At 46.6% G+C, this 19,603-nt stretch overlaps 1 protein-coding gene across 1 annotated transcript; it reads left to right on the top strand.

Moving 5' to 3' along the window:
* The first annotated feature begins 698 nt into the window (after nucleotides 1-698).
* Nucleotides 699-18,744, top strand: UFD1 (ubiquitin recognition factor in ER associated degradation 1). Its single transcript, XM_070400282.1, has 12 exons — nucleotides 699-822; nucleotides 3,614-3,746; nucleotides 4,043-4,075; nucleotides 6,594-6,715; nucleotides 8,306-8,436; nucleotides 9,944-10,016; nucleotides 13,240-13,308; nucleotides 14,711-14,776; nucleotides 15,044-15,091; nucleotides 15,871-15,959; nucleotides 16,856-16,937; nucleotides 17,796-18,744. Exons 1-12 carry the CDS (start codon nucleotides 820-822, stop codon nucleotides 17,868-17,870), a joined length of 924 nt encoding a protein of 307 aa, XP_070256383.1. The 5' UTR covers nucleotides 699-819; the 3' UTR covers nucleotides 17,871-18,744.
* The last annotated feature ends 859 nt before the right edge of the window (nucleotides 18,745-19,603 follow it).

Genomic DNA, 19,603 nt, shown 5'->3' with positions numbered 1-19,603 from the left:
TCCAATTGGCCCACAAGCCAACCAATAGCTACTTAGTTCCCGCCTTTCTGTCTTTATGATTCGTTCAAATTGCGGCGGCTGCAGCGCTCCGCCATTCGCTGCTGGAAAATTCTGGCCCGCCCCCAACGCGTCATCGACGAGCAGGATGCAAACACATTTGCCCTGAAACGCTACGGTCAGCGGACATCTTTACTTTGGGCAGAGAAGCCTATTACTCTCCCACAGGAACTCCAGGAAAAAGAAGCCATCTCACCTTAAATTAAATATATTTATACATCGAATGAAGTTGTCAGTTTATTATTTCAATATCACCTTAAGTTAAATATATTTATACATCGAACGGAGTTGTCAAGTTTATTTCAATAGGCTCTCGGTCTACTTCGAAGGCGGATGAGTAGCTTACTTCCGCCCAAGTCTTCCAGGTCTGCTGCATTCTGGGTAGTGTAGTCAATAAGGAAAATGGCCCTAGTAAATTCGTCTAGGGCGGGGAGGGGTACTATCAAAATGTAATTTAAAGTATTTTTTAAAATTCCACTAGAGTGGAAACAAGTTCAAAAAAGGTACTTTATTGTTCATTAGGGGGAAACTGACCCTGGAGCTTTTGCTTGGCTTTTTCTCCTTTGCAACCCAGCCCTGTGTTCGGCACCTCCCCCCAGACTGTAGTCCGGAACTTCCGGTGAGACTTCCGGGACGTCAGAGCCGAGGCGACAGCGGCGGCCGCAGTCAGAAGGCCGAGTCGGCTGTAAGGAGAGCGAGTCCGAGGGCTCGGGTCGTAACGTTCCCCGGACAGAGCGGTGTCTGCGTGGCAGAGGTGCCATCATGGTGAGCGCGTCAGGGCAGGGCCTGGGAGCTGGGGCCGGGTTGGGGAGGAGGGTGGTTAGGGCCCGGCGAGGCGGACCTGACGGCTGCGGAGATGCCGAGTCACCCGGCCTAAGTCAGGCCCGTCTGTCCGCCCGGGGAGCCTCGGGCAGGAGCCGGACCCCTGACTACAAACGGTCGCGGGTCATCCCCACCATTTCCTCTCCGTTGAACTCGAGCTCCTTCCGTGTTCATGTTCACCCATGGTTTTCGCAAGTGGTAGACGCTTAACAGGTCCCGTGGATACCGAATCAATGGGAAGCTTGTTGTGGGGAGGAACAGAATGAGGGGCTTCCTAGCAAGAATACACGGGGGGCATCCCCGTGAGCGGGCACACTCCGCTCTTGCCCCAGTTCCTGGAGCCCAGTACCTCCTGGGTCAGGCCTGGGTAGTGGTCATGCCTTCGACTGCGTAAGCGATTCAGTAAACATGACGGTCGTAGCTAATCTTTACTGCTGCTTTGCCCGATACACAGCTTTTATTTTAACACCTGCAGTCCCTCCTTACACCTTACCTCATTTAATCCTTACAGTGTCCTTGGAGACAGGCATGATGATTATCGTTTTAACCATGAGAAAACTTATTTAAAGAGGTCGCAAAAGTGGGGAATGAAAATTTGAAACCGAGACTGGCTAGCCGGCTGCGAAGCTCAGTCTAATTACTGCTGTACAGCATTGCCTCGGTGTCACCCGTTCGTTTTTGTAAAAAAAACAAAAAAAAAAAAAAAACAAGGAATGATGACTAGATTTTATTCTGAGTGTGTTGCTGTCGAATCATACTTCCATCCTCAAGTTTATCCATTTAACAGACCTTGAATACTTGATATGTGGTTGGCAATGTGCTAGGCTTTGGGGTTATAAAGGAAAGTAGGATTTGGGGTGGGGAGCAGTGGGGAGGAGCAGAAATTCGGGTTCCTGAGTGGGTTGAAGGCCGGTTGGTATGGGTGTTAAATACCTCGCACATTTTCCTCTTTCACGTCGCAAAGAGAAGAAATTGCTTAGATGGGGTGGTGTAGTGAGAGGCGCTCAGGGAGGCCCCACTTTTCTCCCTTTTATCCCAGAAACACTTTCTTTTGTTAGGTTTCTGGCCAAGATTTTGTTAGACAAGAGTTCTGTTGGTTAAAAGAAGAGTCAAAGGTTTTAAACTACTGTGCCAGAACACAGGGCGTGAAGAATCATTTGAGATTATATTTGCTGATTCAGTTTGCTACTTTTGGTAACTTACCTTATCAATAGATGGCTTTCCCTCTACTTAATGTATATTTGTAATCAAGTCAAGAAATATTTGTCTATTTTGAGATTTATTTTTTTTAATTAAATCTTTTATGTTGAAAGTATTACATAGGTCCCCTATTTCCCCCCACTGACCCCTTCTAGCCTGCCCCCACCCCCGCCCCAGGCCTTCACCACCTTATTGTCTATGGATTGTGCATATTGCATACAAGTTTGGTTGGTCTCTTCCCACCTACCCACCCTCCCCCACCTTCCCTCTGAGATTCCAGTCTGTTCTATGCTTCTTTGTCTCTGGAATTTTGAAATTTCTTAAGAACTTGGGATAAAAACAAATCTTCACCATTTTTAAGTGTACAGTTGAATAATGTTCCCATTGTTGTGTAATGGGTCTACAGAACTTTTTTATCTTGCAAAACTGAATCTATGTTTTAAACAACTCTCCATTTCCCCCTCGCCCCAGCCTCTGGACACCAACATTCTACTTTCTGTCTCTCAGGAATTTGACTATTCAAGGGACCTTATATAAGAGGAATCAAATAGTTTGTCATATTGTGTTCAGCTTAATTGACTTAGCATGTCCTCAAGGTTTATTCATGTTGTAGCATATGTCAGTATTTCCTTCCTTTTTAGGGCTGAACAATATTCCATTGGTGTATGTACCACATTTTCTTTATCCATTCATCCATGATGGGCATTTCCGTTGTTTTTACCTCTTCGCTATTGTGAATAGTGCTGCTCTGAACATGGGTACACATATCTCTTCAAGACCCTGCTTTCCATTCTTTTGGATATATACCTGGTTGTGCTATTATATTATTTTTTTTAATGTCATAATAATTTTGAGAAGACTCCAGGTTGCTGTGTAACAGCCCCCTCGTAAAAAAAAAGGGGGGGGTGGAAACACCGTGAAAGCAAAAAACAGAGAAAAAATGATTAATTCAAAGTTTAAATATTCTGTGGGGAAACTTCTGAACAAAATTAAGAGACAAGCGCCCAGCTGGTGTGGCTCAGTGGTTGAGTGTCGTCGCATAAACCAAGAGGTCACTGGTTCAATTCCAGTCAGGGCACATGCCTGGGTTGCAGGTTTGATCCTCAGTGTGGGGTATGAAGGAGGCAGCCGATCAATGATTCTCTCTCATCATTGATGTTTCTATCTCTCCCTTTCCTTTCCTTTCTGAAATCAATAAAAACATATTTTAAAAACATGTTTTTACTGATTTTTAGAGAGAGGAAGGGACCTCTTGGTTCCTGGATCGACATTCAACTGCTGAGCCACACCAGCTGGGCTCAACTCTCAACTCTTTTTTTAAAAAAGAAAGAAAGAAAGGGTGGAAATAGATTTTAGGTTCGCTGTAGTACCGAGAAGTGCTTCAGGCAGACCGGTGTGGTCCATCAGGATTCTGGGAGTGTATCTTCTTCGACAACATTTAGCAGCATTAACTACCCTGATCTGTTTTGGCTTTTGATCAGAATAAATGTGTCTTTGTTCTGTTCTAACTCTGGCATCTCTTTTCTCCTTCTAGTTCTCTTTCAACATGTTTGACCACCCGATTCCCCGGGTCTTCCAGAACCGCTTCTCCACGCAGTACCGCTGCTTCTCCGTGTCCATGCTTGCAGGGCCTAATGACAGGTCAGATGTGGAGAAAGGCGGGAAGAGTATGTGCTTGTTTTTATTTTGAATAGTAACTTTTATTTTGAATAGTAACTTTTCCTGCCCTCAGCCTGCAGTGCTTATAGTCTTCAACGGTTCTTATTTTACGTGTGTAACAGTAGCTGCTTACACTAAAAATATTGCTTGTTCCAGATTTGCTGGGGTGGGGTCCAAATTATGATTAGATTTATGGCTAGTAGCCATTCAGTTTCCCAAAATAAACGATAGCGAGTAAAATACGTTATGAAAGATCATTATTAAATTCTGGCTACCATATAAGTATCTTATGTTTTTTCCACAGTAATTATGCCACCCTCAGCCCTCGATCAGCTCAGTAAGTATTTTCTACATGACTTGAGAACTGAGGTAATATAAAGATGGATGCCATGTCTGGCCAGGAATTGTCCCTGGAATATGCATGCTAAGCTGGGAGAGCGGGGGCCACAGATGACACGGTGAAGTGGCCCTGGGGCCAGTGAGTATTCAGCTCCAGGTCTCTCCCCTGTGAAGGGGATCTCCCCTGACCCACCCACTGTTTTTGATCCCATCAGGACTAAAGGACGGTTGGAGTACCAGTGTTTATCACACGGCCTGGGCAGTTGATGCTGATGCTGGATTCACTAGGTTTTCTCCTAGAGGACGATGGTCAGCTCCCAAGAGGGAGCTGTGTGGCAAGGCCCTCATCTCCAGCCCAAGCATCTTTCCTCGGCTCCAGGCCCTCATTTCTCCCCCCTCTGCCTGGTACATCTGCAGCATGTCAAAAACAGACTCTTCTGCCCCAGAAGTTGTTCCTCTCACTGGCTCCTGCCTCTTTCCCTGGCCCCCTCAACTCATAAGAACAATTTGGAGACTTCATACCCCGGCTCCACTCCACCTGGACACAAAGCCCTGAGCACAGGCACAGTCATTGCCTATTGAGATTCAGTGGTGTTTCGGGTGTGAATCCTCCCACCTGAAGCAGGCTTGGAGGCCACCAGCAGGAGGGTCCATACATAGTGTTCAGTACACTTGGAAAAGGGTGCCAGCTCTGGTATCACTCTGACTTTGCACCTTGCCTAGCCTGGCTCTTGATTCATGACTTGCCTCTGAAATTCAATGACTTCATTTTTAAATGGGGACTCACGGCGCCTGTCCATCAGAGCTGCTGTGTGGCAGGAGCACCTCTTAAATAGTGCCCTATGGTGTGTTTGTAAACAGCCTAAACCCAGGTAACACCAGTCAGAGGCATGAGGTGGTAGCCTTTAGCCAGCAGGGCTTCCCCAGTGCCAACAGCAGCAGTGGCCGTACCCAGTGGGGCCTTTAATCCTGGCCTCAGCTCAGCCAGTGGGTGGATGGAGCTGAGCGGTTCACATCCTCAGACAAGTCCCTGTAATAGCAGAGGAGGGGTCAGGGCCCCCAGAGAGCCTGCCTTTCCGTTTGAGCTCACCCAGGAGCTGAGCACCAGCGTGACCCTTGGCACAAGTGGCTGAGAGGAGACTTCGGGGGTGGGACTGTGGTGTTTAGATCAGTGCTGTTCAAACCTTTTCTGTCGTGGGCGAAACTGTCCAACTGAAATCTGTCAGCATTCAAGTCACTCTTTGTAATGTGCAGGGGTGCAGGGGCAACACCCACGTCCACCACTACCTCTGCAGTGAGGAGCCACTTCTGGAGCTCTCCTTCCCTATCTGTGGTGTCATGCCCGAGCTCATTTCTTGGTCTGCTTTATCAGAATTTTTAGGGAGATCCCAAATGAGTCTGCCATACCTCCTGACTGCTGACCGAAACTTCTGTTGCCATGTCTTCCTAGATCGACAGGCTAAAGTGGGCCTCAGTGGTTAAGTCCCCGACCTGGGCCAGTAGCCTAGGTTGAATCCCAGTGTCACGACTTCTGGGCCGTGGGTCCTGGGTCATGTTGCTGAACCTGCGTTCTTTTGTTCCCCGTAGATAAAATTGGCAAGGACAGTACCTACCTCACTGTTCTGGGAAGACTGAGCAAGGGCCTGGCATGTGACAAACACTGTCACTATGTCAGTCTGTCCCAGTCCCCGACTCTCCTGGGTTCTGCTTCCCATTGACAGCTTCTCCTTTCTGTGCCCCCTGCACTCCTGGGTCAGGCTGCCAGCAGTCCTGTGTGCCTGCCTATGGCTCTCTAAGTGGGGATGTACTGTGTTGTGACCCGCCTGAGAGCCCACACTGCTGACTGGTGTCAGTCACCCTCCATGGTGTCCCACCAGCCTCCTCTCCCGACCACTCCATACCTTGTACCCTGCTCCAGTCTCACCTAATGGTCAGCCATTCCTGAACTGGCTGGGCTCCCCTTCCCTCCATGCCTTTGCTCAGGCTGCTTCCCCTGCCTGGAATTCCCTTCCTGGCCCTCCCACCTTGACTCACCTGGAGGACATCCTCCAGGAGCACTGCCTCCTCCCGCCCTACTCCACCCCTCCCACACACCACTGCATCAGGGTGCACTTGTTTTCTTTCTTGGTTTGCTCACTAGAAACCTTTGAAGGTGGCAGTTTTGTCCAGCACATGGTTGGCACTTTAATTATTTGCAAATAAATGAGTGAACATGCCACTTTTTAAAATTAGAATTTCAGAAAATCACGAGTGTAAGCTGCTGCTGAGAATTTGAGTCACTGAACATTTCCCAGTTCTGGGCCAAGTTCTGTGTTCTCCCAGGGAATGTGGGGTCTTGTGGGTGGGCAGACTCTGAAGGGCAAAGCACCACACAGGTCTGAGGACCTGCTCTGGGGGGCAAGGCTGTGTGGAGCCATGGTCGGTGCCCAGGAAGTCACGTTTTAGGGGAGCATGTTGGGGAAATAAGGTTTCTGTCCCTTGCAGAAGCTTTGTCTCATAACCTCTCCTATTTCTAGGCCGACTCAACATTACCTACCCCATGCTGTTCAAGCTGACCAACAAGAACTCGGACCGCATGACGCACTGCGGGGTGCTGGAATTTGTGGCTGATGAGGGTATCTGCTACCTGCCACACTGGGTGAGTGGGGCTGTCCTGGTCTCTGGAGAGTCTGTGAGCCTGTCTCGGGTGGGACCTCAGGCATGTGCAAGTGTCTTGCCCCCAGATACAGAGTGAGGGAGGGCATTTGGAATATCCTTTTCTTTGTTAATTGCTCAACTGGTAGCCTATATGCCACAGCCATCCCATTTACCTGTGATCTCCTGGGTGAGACTTGTTCACCATAATGAAGCAGGAGTATATTTGAAATGGTCTAAGTCCGTGGTAGGCAAACTGCGGCTCGCGAGCCACATGCGGCTCTTTGGCCCCTTGAGTGTGGCTCTTCCTAAGCCTTATGAGTACCCTAATTAAGTTAATAACAATGTAGCTTCCTATATAGTTTAAGTTTTCGCTCTGTTGACTAATGAGTTTGCCAACCACTGGTCTAAGTACAAAAATTTAGATTTTTATATATTTTCTCTCCATTTTCAGTAATTTCTCCCCCAGTTCTGTTGCAACGGGTATGCGTTTACTCTTTTGCCTATAACTGAGTCTTTTTAAAGCACTCAATTTTGTTGCCGTGAAAACAAACCTTCTCTAGAGCTCTTAGGCTTTCCCTTAAGTCTTTGTCCTTCCTGAGGGCTAGGCGGAGCCAGCCTCTACAGCACAGGAGCCCTCCACTCCCTCACCCCTGCTGCCTGGCCTCTCGTGGTGTTTCCCAATCTTGGTCCCATAGGGAGCTCTTATACCTCAAAGCCCAGACCCAACTTGCTTTCCTGCACTTGCCTCTTGGTGCCTCACTCTCTTGTGTATCTGAGGTCCCTCTTCTTGGTTTGAGGCCTTCTTCTGCTAATCCAGTAGAGCAGTGGTTCTCAACCTTCTGGCCCTTTAAATACAGTTCCTCATGTTGTGACCCAACCATAAAATTATTGTCGTTGCTACTTCATAACTGTAATGTTGCTACTGTTATGAATCGTAATGTAAATATCTGATATGCAGGATGGTCTTAGGCGACCCCTGTGAAAGGGTCGTTTGACCGCCAAAAGGGTCGCGACCCACAGCTTGGGAACTGCTGCAGTAGAGCACTGTGGGTGGCTGAAGTGTCGGACCATGACAGCTTCCTGAGGTCACGCTGGATCTGCAGAGACCCCTCTGTAGAAGTGAGAGAAGAGGTGGTGATACTGGGATACACTGTACCTCAAAGGTTCTCTGCTACCCATAGACTTGGAGTTTGGGTGGCCCCTTGTCTAGGTTCTTGGACCACTTTGGATCAGAAAACTAATTGAATCCTTTTTTTTTGAGAAAAATCACATCCCCTGGGATGCCTCTTTAGGTAGCATGGAGCTGCTGGCCTGTCTCTTCCTGAGCTGGTCTTCTAGCTCCTGGCAAGAATAGGTGTTTGCCTGGGGTTTCCCAGGTGTTGCCTCTGAATCAGCCCCCACACTCATGCACTGTGTTGGCTGATTGGCTGGCTCCATCTTGCCTCAGGCTCCCGGGCTGCTTCAGGGTGGGTCAGCCTGGAACAAGGTTCCAAGAGGCCATCTGAATGTCAGACTTTAGCCTGCCCAGTGTATGGGTCATTGACAGTTCTTGATTTCCAGAAGCCTCATGTGGCCCTTCTTTTTCTTTTAGATGATGCAGAATTTGCTGTTGGAAGAAGGGGGCCTGGTTCAGGTGGAAAGTGTCAACCTTCAAGTGGCCACATACTCCAAATTTCAGCCTCAGAGCCCTGACTTCTTGGACATCACCAATCCAAAAGCAGTGTAAGAAGGGTTCTTCTGGACAAAAGAGGGGTTTGCTGGCAGACGGTCCACAGGGCGCTTTGTTGAACGTGTGCCTACTTTGAGGAGCACATATTTATTGTGATTGGTGTTGTAATTTGAGAATAATGACGTTCAGCCAGCACATCTGCCATGACTCCTGGACAGTGTGCTAGACGCTCTGTGGGCCTCTTCTGTGTGCTCTCTGTGTACTTCATGGGCAACGTGGAACCCTTCCTGCAGGTGAACTATGACACCTAGCCCCAAGCCCAGTGTGTTCTGGTGGAAGGGAGCCAGGGGGTCTGCCTCTCTGCTCCCAAGCCTCTGGTGCCCATAAACTTGCCACTCAAGCTTAGGGCTTTTCACTCCAAACCAGTGGGGAGCATTGGTTTAGTTTTCTTTCTCTTAGCAAGAGGAAAGCAGAGGTTTTAGGTTCTAGTGATTTTGTGTGTGTGTGTGTGTTCTCTGAACAATAGCCAGATGTATGTGTTCATAATTTAAGGAGTGACCATTGCGGGTGAGGGATGTGGACTACAATAGCTTGGAGGCCCCAGTTTGGCTCATTGAGGTCATGTGATAGAGTGGTCGCTCTATCTCCTATTTGTTTTTTTAAATGCATGTTTGAAAAAAATACAGATAAGTGGACAGTAAAAGAAAAGCTGCCTCCACCTGTCTCCCTGCACACTCTTCCCAGGCAGGAGCTCAGGAGCAAGTTGCTGACAGTCGTGTCCTATGTGGGTGGGCATGTTGAGCCATTTACTGACTGTCTGTGGACTGACATGTTGAGCCCCTTACAGCTGGGTCCTGGACATGCAGGAGTGCTAGGCTCTGCTCATAGCAGTCAGTGTCCTGGGGCAAGGTCTGGTCCCTTGTCATTCAAAGCTCTGCTTGGAGGTGCTTGTCTGACTGTCAGTGCCTAGGAGTAAGGCCTGCATCTGACCGTAGCCCCTCATGATTTTCTCTGGATTTTTACATTTTTTGCAATGCATACTTACTGGATTGCTTTCAGAAGCAGTTTCTCTCGTAGAAAGGGCATTACTTTCATCAGCTAGAGTCAACCCAGTGCTCCCTTATCTGGCTGATAGTCTGGATAAAGGAAGTTAGCATATAGCAGAGAATGTGGGGGGTGTCCAGAGCAGTGATGGGAGAGCCTTTTCCATCCTCAGAGGCCGATTGGATTGGGTCTGACAACTCGGGTCCTCAGGAGGCGTCAAGGTCAGGGTACTCCTAAAGCATGGCATTTCACACGAGGAATGAAGACAGCATCCCACACAAGGCCTTTTTCACAAAGTTGCTGTCACCCTGGAAGGATTTGTGACCAAGAAAACTGAACCTAGACAGCCTGCCTTTTTCCTCTCAGACTCTGAGAGCCTCTCTAGGACAGCGGTTGCCAACCGGTGGTCCGTGACATCCGAAAGGTTGGCGACCACTGCTCTAGGATGTGCCATGTCACCGTGGTGGATTCTGGAGCTATAGTTTATGTTTATGCCTTGACAATGTGTGTCTGCAGATTAGAAAACGCATTGAGAAACTTTGCCTGTCTGACCACTGGGGATGTGATTGCCATCAACTACAATGAGAAGGTAAGTGTGTCGGCTATGGGGCCAGCAGGGCCAGGAGCCCAGCTCAGGGCAGGTCACACCTAAACGGGGCCTGCAGTGCCATTCTGGTATTTGAATGGGGTGCTTTTTAAGCAGTGTATACCTGACTTTTGTCCACTAATTGCTGCCTACCGTTTGCTTTTTAGAGCCATATACTAATAATTCAACAAGTTTTGATAATTGATTTATTACATTAATAGGTGAATAAGCTTAACATTGTTATCCTTTTGTTTTGTTAATACTCACCCAAGGATATTTTTCCTTGACTTTTTTAGAGAGAGTGGAAGGGAGGGTAGAGACAGAGAGAAACAGTGGCGTGATAGAGATTGGTTGCCTCCCACATGGGCCCTGACCAGGGCATAAGGTATGTGCCCATGACCAGAATTGAACCCGGGTTCATTCAATCCTCAGGCCGACACTCTATCCACTGAGCCAAACTGGCTAGGGTTTGTTATACTTATTAATCACATATCTGTGTATTGTGGTGGTGAGCCTGCCAATTATGCCTCAATCTTAGAAAGGTCTGCATTGCACCTAAAATCTCAGATAAGCCCTTTGCTGGGCTGTCAGGACACAGAAATGAGCCAGCCTAGGCCCTTGTCCTTATGATTCCCTCCATTGGAAGCAGACAGGCCCTCCTGGAGCTGGCCATGCGGTGTGCTCCAAGTGCTGTGGGGCACCTGGAAGCAGAGCCTGGCTACATCCTCTTCCTTATGTTTTCTTTCACTTTGGTTTTCTCTTAGCTCCTCTGGGCTTGTCCATCTTGGCACAGTCTTTCAGATCCAAACACCACTTAGGTTCCTCTATGATTCCATGCTTTTTAGGTGTCTGGATCTAGACAATTTAGCTGTAAAGTGAAATACCACACTTCATCTTTCATTTCTCATTCTTTCATGCTGTCAGGGTCAACCACCTAGTCCTCAGAAGTGACCAGTCCTGGCTTGCCTTTCCCTGAGGCCAGCTCTTAACTCCTTCACACATTCTCTTGTCCCCTCATGGCCTGGGGTCCTCATGCATGAACAGGAGCCTGTGGCTCAGCCAGTCCCTTCCTGTGGGATCAAGAGGACACTTATTCCCTTGGTGTCAGTGTAGGGATCCAGTGTTTTCCAGCAATTTCCTTCTATTTGCAGCATCTGATATTGAGAACCCTTACTTTTCAATTTGTGGGTCTTAAATCACAATTTTCTATAAAACTAAGAAATGATCCTATTGTCTTTAGCTTTTTGGGGAACATTTTAAGTATTGTCTACATTAACTGAATACTTTATAAGCTTTTATAATTAATTGCAGGTAGCCTTAATGTTATTGTTCTTTATTAAGGTAGTAATGCTAAATATAACTAAATTGATGATATTTTTTTCACTGAAAGGGAAGGTGAGTTACATAGAGTTTGGAAATATAGAAGACTAGGTACTCTAAAGGGCCCTTCTGATAAAACCCAGTTTAATCAGGATAAAACGTAGGTTATAAATGTGTTGGTGGGTTGGCAAGAAATATAAGAAGTTTTCAAGAATCTCTCAGCAAGGCCATCCTGATGGCAAATGACTGTAGCAGTCAGTGATGCAGTAGGAGATCTCAATCAGAGACTTCCACATTAAACTGGAACTCTTAAAGGGGCCATAATAGATCCAGAGGTGGGTGTTATCCTCATCCCAAAAGAAGGAACTCAGATTCTGTTTGGGAAAGGCCCCCCCCCCCCCAGTTTATTTAAGCCCCCAGGACCGCTAAAGATTGAACAAGCAAGCAGGAACTCATAATACAACCACCAGACACACAAAGCAGAGACAACAAAAGCCAATTTAGACCCTTGAGGAAATCAGCATTGGGATTTTCAGGTGTAAATATGAAATAATTATGTGTAAAATATTCAAAAAAATTAAAAAGTGGAATTATAAAATGTATTAAGCAACCAAAGACTACAAAAGAAAAAAAAAAACAGGAAGATTTTAAAAACAGGAAGAGTTAAAGAATAGCTGACAAAGAATTCATGAAATGAGCCGAAACCGGTTTGGCTCAGTGGATAGAGCGTCGGCCTGCGGACTGAAAGGTCCCAGGTTCGATTCCGGTCAAGGGCATGTACCTGGGTTGCGGGCACATCCCCAGTGGGAGATGTGCAGGAGGCAGCTGATCGATGTTTCTCTCTCATCGATGTTTCTAACTCTCTATCTCTCTCCCTTCCTCTCTGTAAAAAATCAATAAAATATATTTAAAAAAAAAAAAGAATTCATGAAATGAAAGTTAAGTCTGAAAAAGTGACTTAGAATTCTGCACTGAGAGGCAAGGTGATAGAACATATGAGAGCTTGAGGTTTGGAGATACTAAGAAAGTCAAACATGCTCTGTAAAAGTCCCAGCAGGAGAGAATAGGGGAATGGAAATACTGTAAAGAAATAATAAGTGAAATTGTTTTACAAGTGGCCATCAGCCCATAGTACAGGAAGTATGATGTACATCAAACAGGAGAAGTTACAGATATCAAATACCAGATACAGGGAGGTGAACAGAGTGAAAATACAATACTTCCAGGAAAAGAGCAAATAGCAACCATTTATAGTCCCCAAATAACAGAATATCTTTAGAGGCTGAGAGAAAGTAACTCACCAAGCCTTCTTTAAAGAGTGAGGCAACCACAAGACTTGAAACCAGGGGGCCAGTGGACAGCAGCAGCTCGTCCCAGGCTCTGAACCAAAAGCAGTGTTGAAAAAATAGATTCCGCCACTTTTAATGTATATTTTTATGTACTTGAGATTATCCTAAACACGCAGCAACATAACTGGTTTAATTTCTTTTCTCTTGGCTACATTGTATTCCCCTGGTGGCTATAATTTATATATGAATAAGTTTTGGCTACATACTATTCTTAGCAATGTTGGAATAAGCATTCTTAGAGTTTTCTCTCTGCATATTTAAGCTAATTATTTACTTAGAATTAATTCCTAGGTGTATACATTCTGGGATAAGGTTATGAGTGTCTTTTTCAATTTGGTTGATAATTCCCTTGTCTGATTTGAACTACTTTTAGGGAGTAGCTTCTGTTGAGTGATGTCCATCCCCATGGCCTCGTTGTTGCAGCAAGTTGTGTGGCTGAGGAAGGTGTTGTGGAGGTGAATGATGTGTCTGCAAGAGCCCAGTAGGGAGTCACAGTAACAGTGACAGTTCCTAGTGCTGCCATGAAACTAACCCAACTGATTTCTGTGTTCTTACAGATCTATGAACTGCGGGTGATGGAGACCAAGCCTGACAAAGCCGTGTCCATCATCGAGTGTGACATGAATGTGAGTAACTTTGCTGCTCATAGTGCGTTCCACCTGGGGGAGACGGGCATTTGGTAGCACCTGTAGGCCAGTGCCCCAAGAGGATGTCACTATCACACAGTCCCTAGGACTGTTTGGGTGAGAGAGGAGGAAAATGCTGCCAGAGCATCATGAGAAGGCCGCTGACCTTGTGATCCTTCTCGGGGCCAGTGGAGGTGGCACAGTTGCCTCCAGTTCTGAGATGGCTAAATCTGCTGGCATCTCAGACCTGCCAAGAAGTGCATCTTCTTAAACACTAAGAAAGCTCAATTTTTAAAAATATTTTTATTGATTTTAGAGAAGAAAGGAGAGGGAGGGAGAGATAGAAACATCAATGATGAGAGAGAATCATTGATCGGCTGCCTCCTGCACGCCTCCTACTGGGGATCAAGCCCACAAACCCGGCGTATGCCCTAGACCGGAATCAAACCCAGGACCCTTCAGTCCACAGGATGATGCTCTATCCACTGAGCCAAACCAGCTAGGGCAGGAAGCTCAATTTTTTAAAAAAGCTAAGGAAGGCTATCCAGCTCCTGAGTAGAAAGGAACTATTGGGATGCTCAATAGTTTGGTGGCTTTCCAAGACAATGATGCTGAGCAAAAAAGGGCAGTCCCAAATGGTTACAAACTGATTGCATTTTTTGTGTTTTTTGTGTGTGTGTGTTAACCCTAACCTGAGGACATTTTTCCCATTGATTTTTAGAGAGAATGGAAGGGAGGGAGGGAGAAAGAGAGAGGGAGAGAGTGAAGCATTGATGTGAGAGAGGCACATCGGCTGGTTGCCTCCCACATGCACCCCAACTGGGCCCAGGGATTGAACCTGCAACCCAGGTATGGGCCCTTGACCAGGAATCGAACCCACGACTCTTCAGTGCACAGGCTTATATTTGACCACTGAGCAACATTGGCCAGGGCTGATTCTTGAAATGACAATACTTCAGAAAGGGAGGACAAAATAGTGGTTACAAGGCGCCCTGGGTGGTGGAGAAAGTGGCCAGCAGATGTGGATGTGGATGTGATGTAGAGAGAAAACATGAAGGGATCCTGTGGTGCTGGAACTGTTCAGCATCTCGACTGTGGGCCTACACTGGTGATAAAATTGTGAGAACTTACACACATACACACACACACACACACACACAGTGAGTTCTTGTAAAACAGGAATTCTGAATAGTGTAGGCGTCGATATCCTGGTAGCGATATTATACTATAGTTTTGTAAAATATCATCATTGGGAAACTGGACAAAGTGTACAGGGCATCTTTCTGTGTTAGTTCTTAAAACTGCATGTGAATCTACAGTTGCCTCAGTTACAAACAGAAAAGCTAAGGAATCCTAAGTGCCAGCATGTCTCTCAACTTTCCCTTTCGCCTTGGGAACGCAGGTGGATTTTGATGCTCCCCTGGGCTACAAAGAACCCGAAAGACAAGTCCAACATGAGGAGTCCACGGTAAGTTGTTCCTCCCTCCCAGCCTGGCAGGTTTGGCCTCTTCGGTAATGGTTTTTGGGGGCGTGTCCTGGTCTGTCCTGACTGCCGGCCTGTATTTGGCCTCTTCTGGTGCTAGTGTCGCCACATTCCCTGCTTTTCTCCCAGCCCTGCTCCCAAGGGATGGCCCAGCTGTTCCGGTGCAGAGACAGCAATAGAAATGAGGGGCCCAAGGGAAAAGTTGGGGTATCCCTGCTGGGAAGCTTATCTCTCATTTTTCTGTCCCATCAGGAAGGCGAAGCTGACCATAGCGGCTATGCTGGAGAGCTGGGCTTCCGTGTGAGTACCAGGCCACATGTTTTACTTCCTGTGCCTCTGCCGTGCCATCTGTTTCTCCCAGCCACTCTATAACGCTCCGTGGACATCAGCAGGGATTGAGCCTCTGGTTATCTGCATACATGTATCTGCCACTCTGTCAGTCACGTAGCACTTGACTTCCACTTTCTCATGGAATCTTCCTAACAAATCTGTAAGGCCGCCACAGCTTTTTCTTCTTTTTAAAATTCTAACCTACCATAAAGTTAAAATAGTGCAATGGACACACATATACCTTTCACTTAGATTCACCCATATGGCCACATTTGCTTTATCTCTAAGAATATGTTCTCCTTTTCTTGGCCTACACTGTTTAAAAGTAAATTGCAACATGACCCTTCAGCACTGCTGCCAGCCCGACTCCCTGGGAAAAAAGGGATGACTAGTATCAGGGCACTGGGAGGCAGTGGAGGACGGAAAGCTGAGCTCTGCGGCAGTTGCAACAGAGGGCTTAGTCCGTCCACAGGGCCCCAGACTGGTCCTGCAGAGGCCAAGGCCAGACCTTTCAACCTGTCATTGGCTATTGGCTACTGGCTACCCCTGACGGTGGTTGCTCTTGGGCCAGAAGACTCTCTTCATCTCACAGCAGTCCTGAGACGGAGTTCTCAGCTGCCCACACTTCAGCAGCTGGGGAGTGAGGGCTTCATTCCTGAGGGGGACTGGGTGGCACCCCCCAGAACATACCCCTGCAGCAGTCTCAGCAAAGCACATACATGTGCTCACCCTCCTGCTTGCCTGTATAGGCCTTCTCCGGCTCTGGGAATAGACTGGACGGGAAGAAGAAAGGTGTAGAGCCCAGCCCCTCCCCCATCAAGCCTGGAGACATCAAAAGGTGGGTCTGCCCTGTCTCTGGTCCAACCTGATGCTTCATCATCATCTAGGGAGGGTCTGTGCCAGACCTCTGGGGTGGGCAGCCTCACTCCAGCTCTGAAAATAAAGCCCGGCTCAAAGAATCTAGCAAAGTGGATGAATTCCCCATCCCCACCCCCACCTACTCTCCTTGGGGGACTGGAACATGACGAGGAGTTGCTGTTTCTCAGTGGAAGTTTATCAGTATCTTCCCTCCAGTCCAGGACCACTGCAGTCCAGCCTCCACCTGCCTCCAACTGGCCCCTCATCAGATCTCTCTCCTACTTAAAACCTTTCTAGTTCCTATCTAACCTATTGTTCTGTTTATTCATCAAGTCACAGTGTCTCAACTTCCTTCAAACAGGAGGCAGGAGCTGCCTCACAGATGTGTTTCTGTTTGGTCCAATGACTCGGAGCAGATTCCCTGCTCTTGTGGCTGTCACAGTGGTGGCAGGGATGAGATGTGTCACCTGTCATATGTCACCTCTTTACTATATGTTGGAGCAGAAGGATAATGCTATAATGGATTTTTTACCCACTCTCTGAGTTTGGTACAAGTGTACCCCTTCAAGGTTGATCCGTGAGGCTGCAGGGTGGATTTGAGGAGGGCCTCCCAGGCCCCTAGGTGACCCTTCACTGCAGGCTAGGTCCCAAGTCTGAAGGCCCTGCCCCATTTGCCTTCTGATTCTCTCCTGTAGGGATGCTGGGGAGCACCAGAGGGCTGGCCCAAGGCCAGGGGGTTGACAGCCGCATACCTCAGAATGAGAATCACCAAGAGGACACACTTCCTCTCTTTGGCTTGCCTTCCTTTTGTTTATCAAAAGAGAATTTGAGTCTTTTTCTTCTGGAGCTAACATTTCTGCCCTTCCGTCTTTACAGAGGAATTCCCAATTATGAATTTAAACTTGGTAAGATCACTTTCATCAGAAATTCACGTCCACTGATCAAAAAGGTGGAAGAGGTGAGAAGTTTTATTTTCTAGTGATGAGTGGGGGAATTCTTTCCATTTTGAATCAGGGTATTTCTGTCATATTTTTCTTCATTCCTGGGGCCCTCCTCCCTCTGGTGGCCTGGTTGTCCTGTTGAGGCTGTGTGGAATGTGTGGGGCTGGGTGTAGAGGTGTGCGTTCGGGAGCTCAGAACCTTCATCTCCTATAGATAACACCACTGGCTGACTAACAAAAGGAATACATAAAAGATACCTGTTTTTGAGGGTTCAGAAAAAACAAGCCCTCTTTCTGCTGGTAGGAGACTAGCTTACTAAGGAATTTCACTTCTAGGAAATATCAGGCTGTGTGTAAACACATTAAGCTGGTCACCACAGCAATTTAAAATACTGCAAACCTAGAAGTAATATCCAATGGTAGAGACTGCCTCTCCCACGTGATGAAATTCTCTGTAGGTTTTAGAATGTACTAGATAAGAAATCCATTGTCTTGAGACTTGGGAATTAAGTTTGAAATAGTTTATATTAGCACATACAGAAAAGTGACTAGAAGTGTTCTTTTTGGGTGGTGGAGTTACAGGTGACTTTTCTTTTGGGGGTGTATTTTATACTTTATATATAAAAAATGTGATGCTTCTGCAAAAGGATATACATTCACCCTTAGAATAAAGGCAGTGGTAGACACGTAGTTGTGATTGTGTGGTCATGTGTTCAATTCAGTTGATTATGATTTGTATTTATATTTCAAAAACATTTCTTATTATCAATAATGGGGCATAAGGAAAATGGGTGGATGGTACATGAGTCAGCAGAATAAAGCATTTTCTATAAACCTCCAAGAAATTTCTGAAAATAGTATTTTATCTTCACACAGGATGAAGCTGGAGGCAGATTCGTCGCTTTCTCTGGAGAAGGACAGTCATTGCGTAAAAAGGGAAGAAAGCCATAAGTTAGCCAATTGGAAAATAAAATACTCAATTGCAACATAATGGCTTTTAGTTACTGGCTCTGACAGGAATGAAACTATTGCAAAGGATGCTCTGTCACTTTAGGTTTGTTTAGAGCTACCTGAGAATTGTCTAGTTTAGTCTGGAAGTGGGATGCAGGACTTCGTGGTTATGTACTTGAATTGGGTCCCATAGGCAGCGGCCTCACCACTTCTTGCTTTCAGCCCTTGGGAGCATTCCCCCTGACCCAGCAGGAGCAGAGTTCCCCAGTTCCTGATAAAAATCAAAGGAAGGAGTTGAATTGCTCTAACTTGTGATGTTCTTTTTATTTTATTTATCCTTTCTTTTTGTGGTTCTGTAGCTTAGATGTTGCCTTTGGCCTAAAGAAAAGTGGTTTAAATAGATTTGTGCTCTATAAATGGTTATTCCATTACTCTGGCTACAATTAAGTATTTGAGGATGGGTTTTTCGGTTTTTCTTTTTTTTTTTTTTAACAAAAGAACCATTCCTCAGAAGGAAAACCTGATCTGAAAACATTTCTACTTTCAGTTTTCATTTTAAAATAACTGGCTCCATGAATCTATTCTATTAGGGGGAGGGAGGGAACAACAAAACTTCATGGTGAAACACAAATGTGAATGTTAGAATAAATAAACGCTAAAGATGGTCTTCTTTCTCCTTTCCTATCTCCCTCTCCCAGTTTAATGTATTATCCAATGTTCTGCTGGCCTGCATGTTTTGTATTGGTCTCAGATCCTCACTTTCTATAAAGTGAGATCTTTTGACATGTTAACCCAATTATTTTCATCTCTTTTGTTCCTTGAAAGTAATTCCAAATTAAATTTTCAAATAAAAACAGGGAAAGACTAAAACCTGGATTGCCTCTAAATGTTTGATTAGATGTCAACAGGGATTGATGTTTAGGCCACTCAGGAGTTGGAGGAAGGCCTGCTTGCAGGTACCCCTCATTCCATAGTGCTGTTAGAAAAGAACTTGGGGACAGGGGAGTGGCTCCTGGACAATGTATAGAGAAACGAGGCTCTCTGACCCCTGGGGTAAGGGTGGTCAGGCCGAGATCTCCCCTTGTACCAGGTCTCCTCCTACTTGTAGGCAGAGGGTCCTTCTCTGAACAAGGCTCCTCCCAACACGCAGAAGAGGAAAGGATGCACCACACCAGGACAGCAGCCCAGCGTCCACCCATGTATCCTCAGAGAATGAGCACTGAAGATTGTCATGATGACCAGGGTGTTCATCCATCATGGTGATGGATGTGGTTTCAGAAGGCACAAAGTACCACTGTGACCTCCCTGACTCAAGGCAGGAGTGGGGAACCTTTTTCCTGCCAAGGGCCACTGGCTATAACATTTTCGGGCCAAACGAAGTTACCAACTTAAAAATTAGCCTGCTCTATTTGGTCAAACAATTAACTCACCCCTAATGCCTTGGCAGGGCCAGACCAAATGATTTTGTGGGTCTTATATGGCCCGTGGGCCAGATGTTCCCCACCCCTGACCTAAGGAGTCTCAGCTTCACTACAGAGGTAGAAGCCCTTAGTGGGTAGGCAACCTCCATTGGCAGGATCACATTGCCTGACATTGTCATTTATGCGTAATAAAGACGCTGGCCCTGGGCTTTTGTCTTCCCTAGGTATCACCTACTGTATATGTAATGAAATTGGTCCTGTTCTTTTGCTGGAGGCATACTCCCCTGCCTGGGCCAGGGTTGGATCCAATTG

The sequence above is a fragment of the Myotis yumanensis genome, unplaced genomic scaffold (assembly GCF_028538775.1).
Source record: "Myotis yumanensis isolate MYYU_CA2020_CCGP unplaced genomic scaffold, mMyoYum1.0.hap1 SCAF_19, whole genome shotgun sequence".
In the NCBI taxonomy this organism is placed as follows: Eukaryota; Metazoa; Chordata; class Mammalia; order Chiroptera; family Vespertilionidae; genus Myotis; species Myotis yumanensis.
This window is presented reverse-complemented; position numbering and strand designations above follow the sequence as displayed.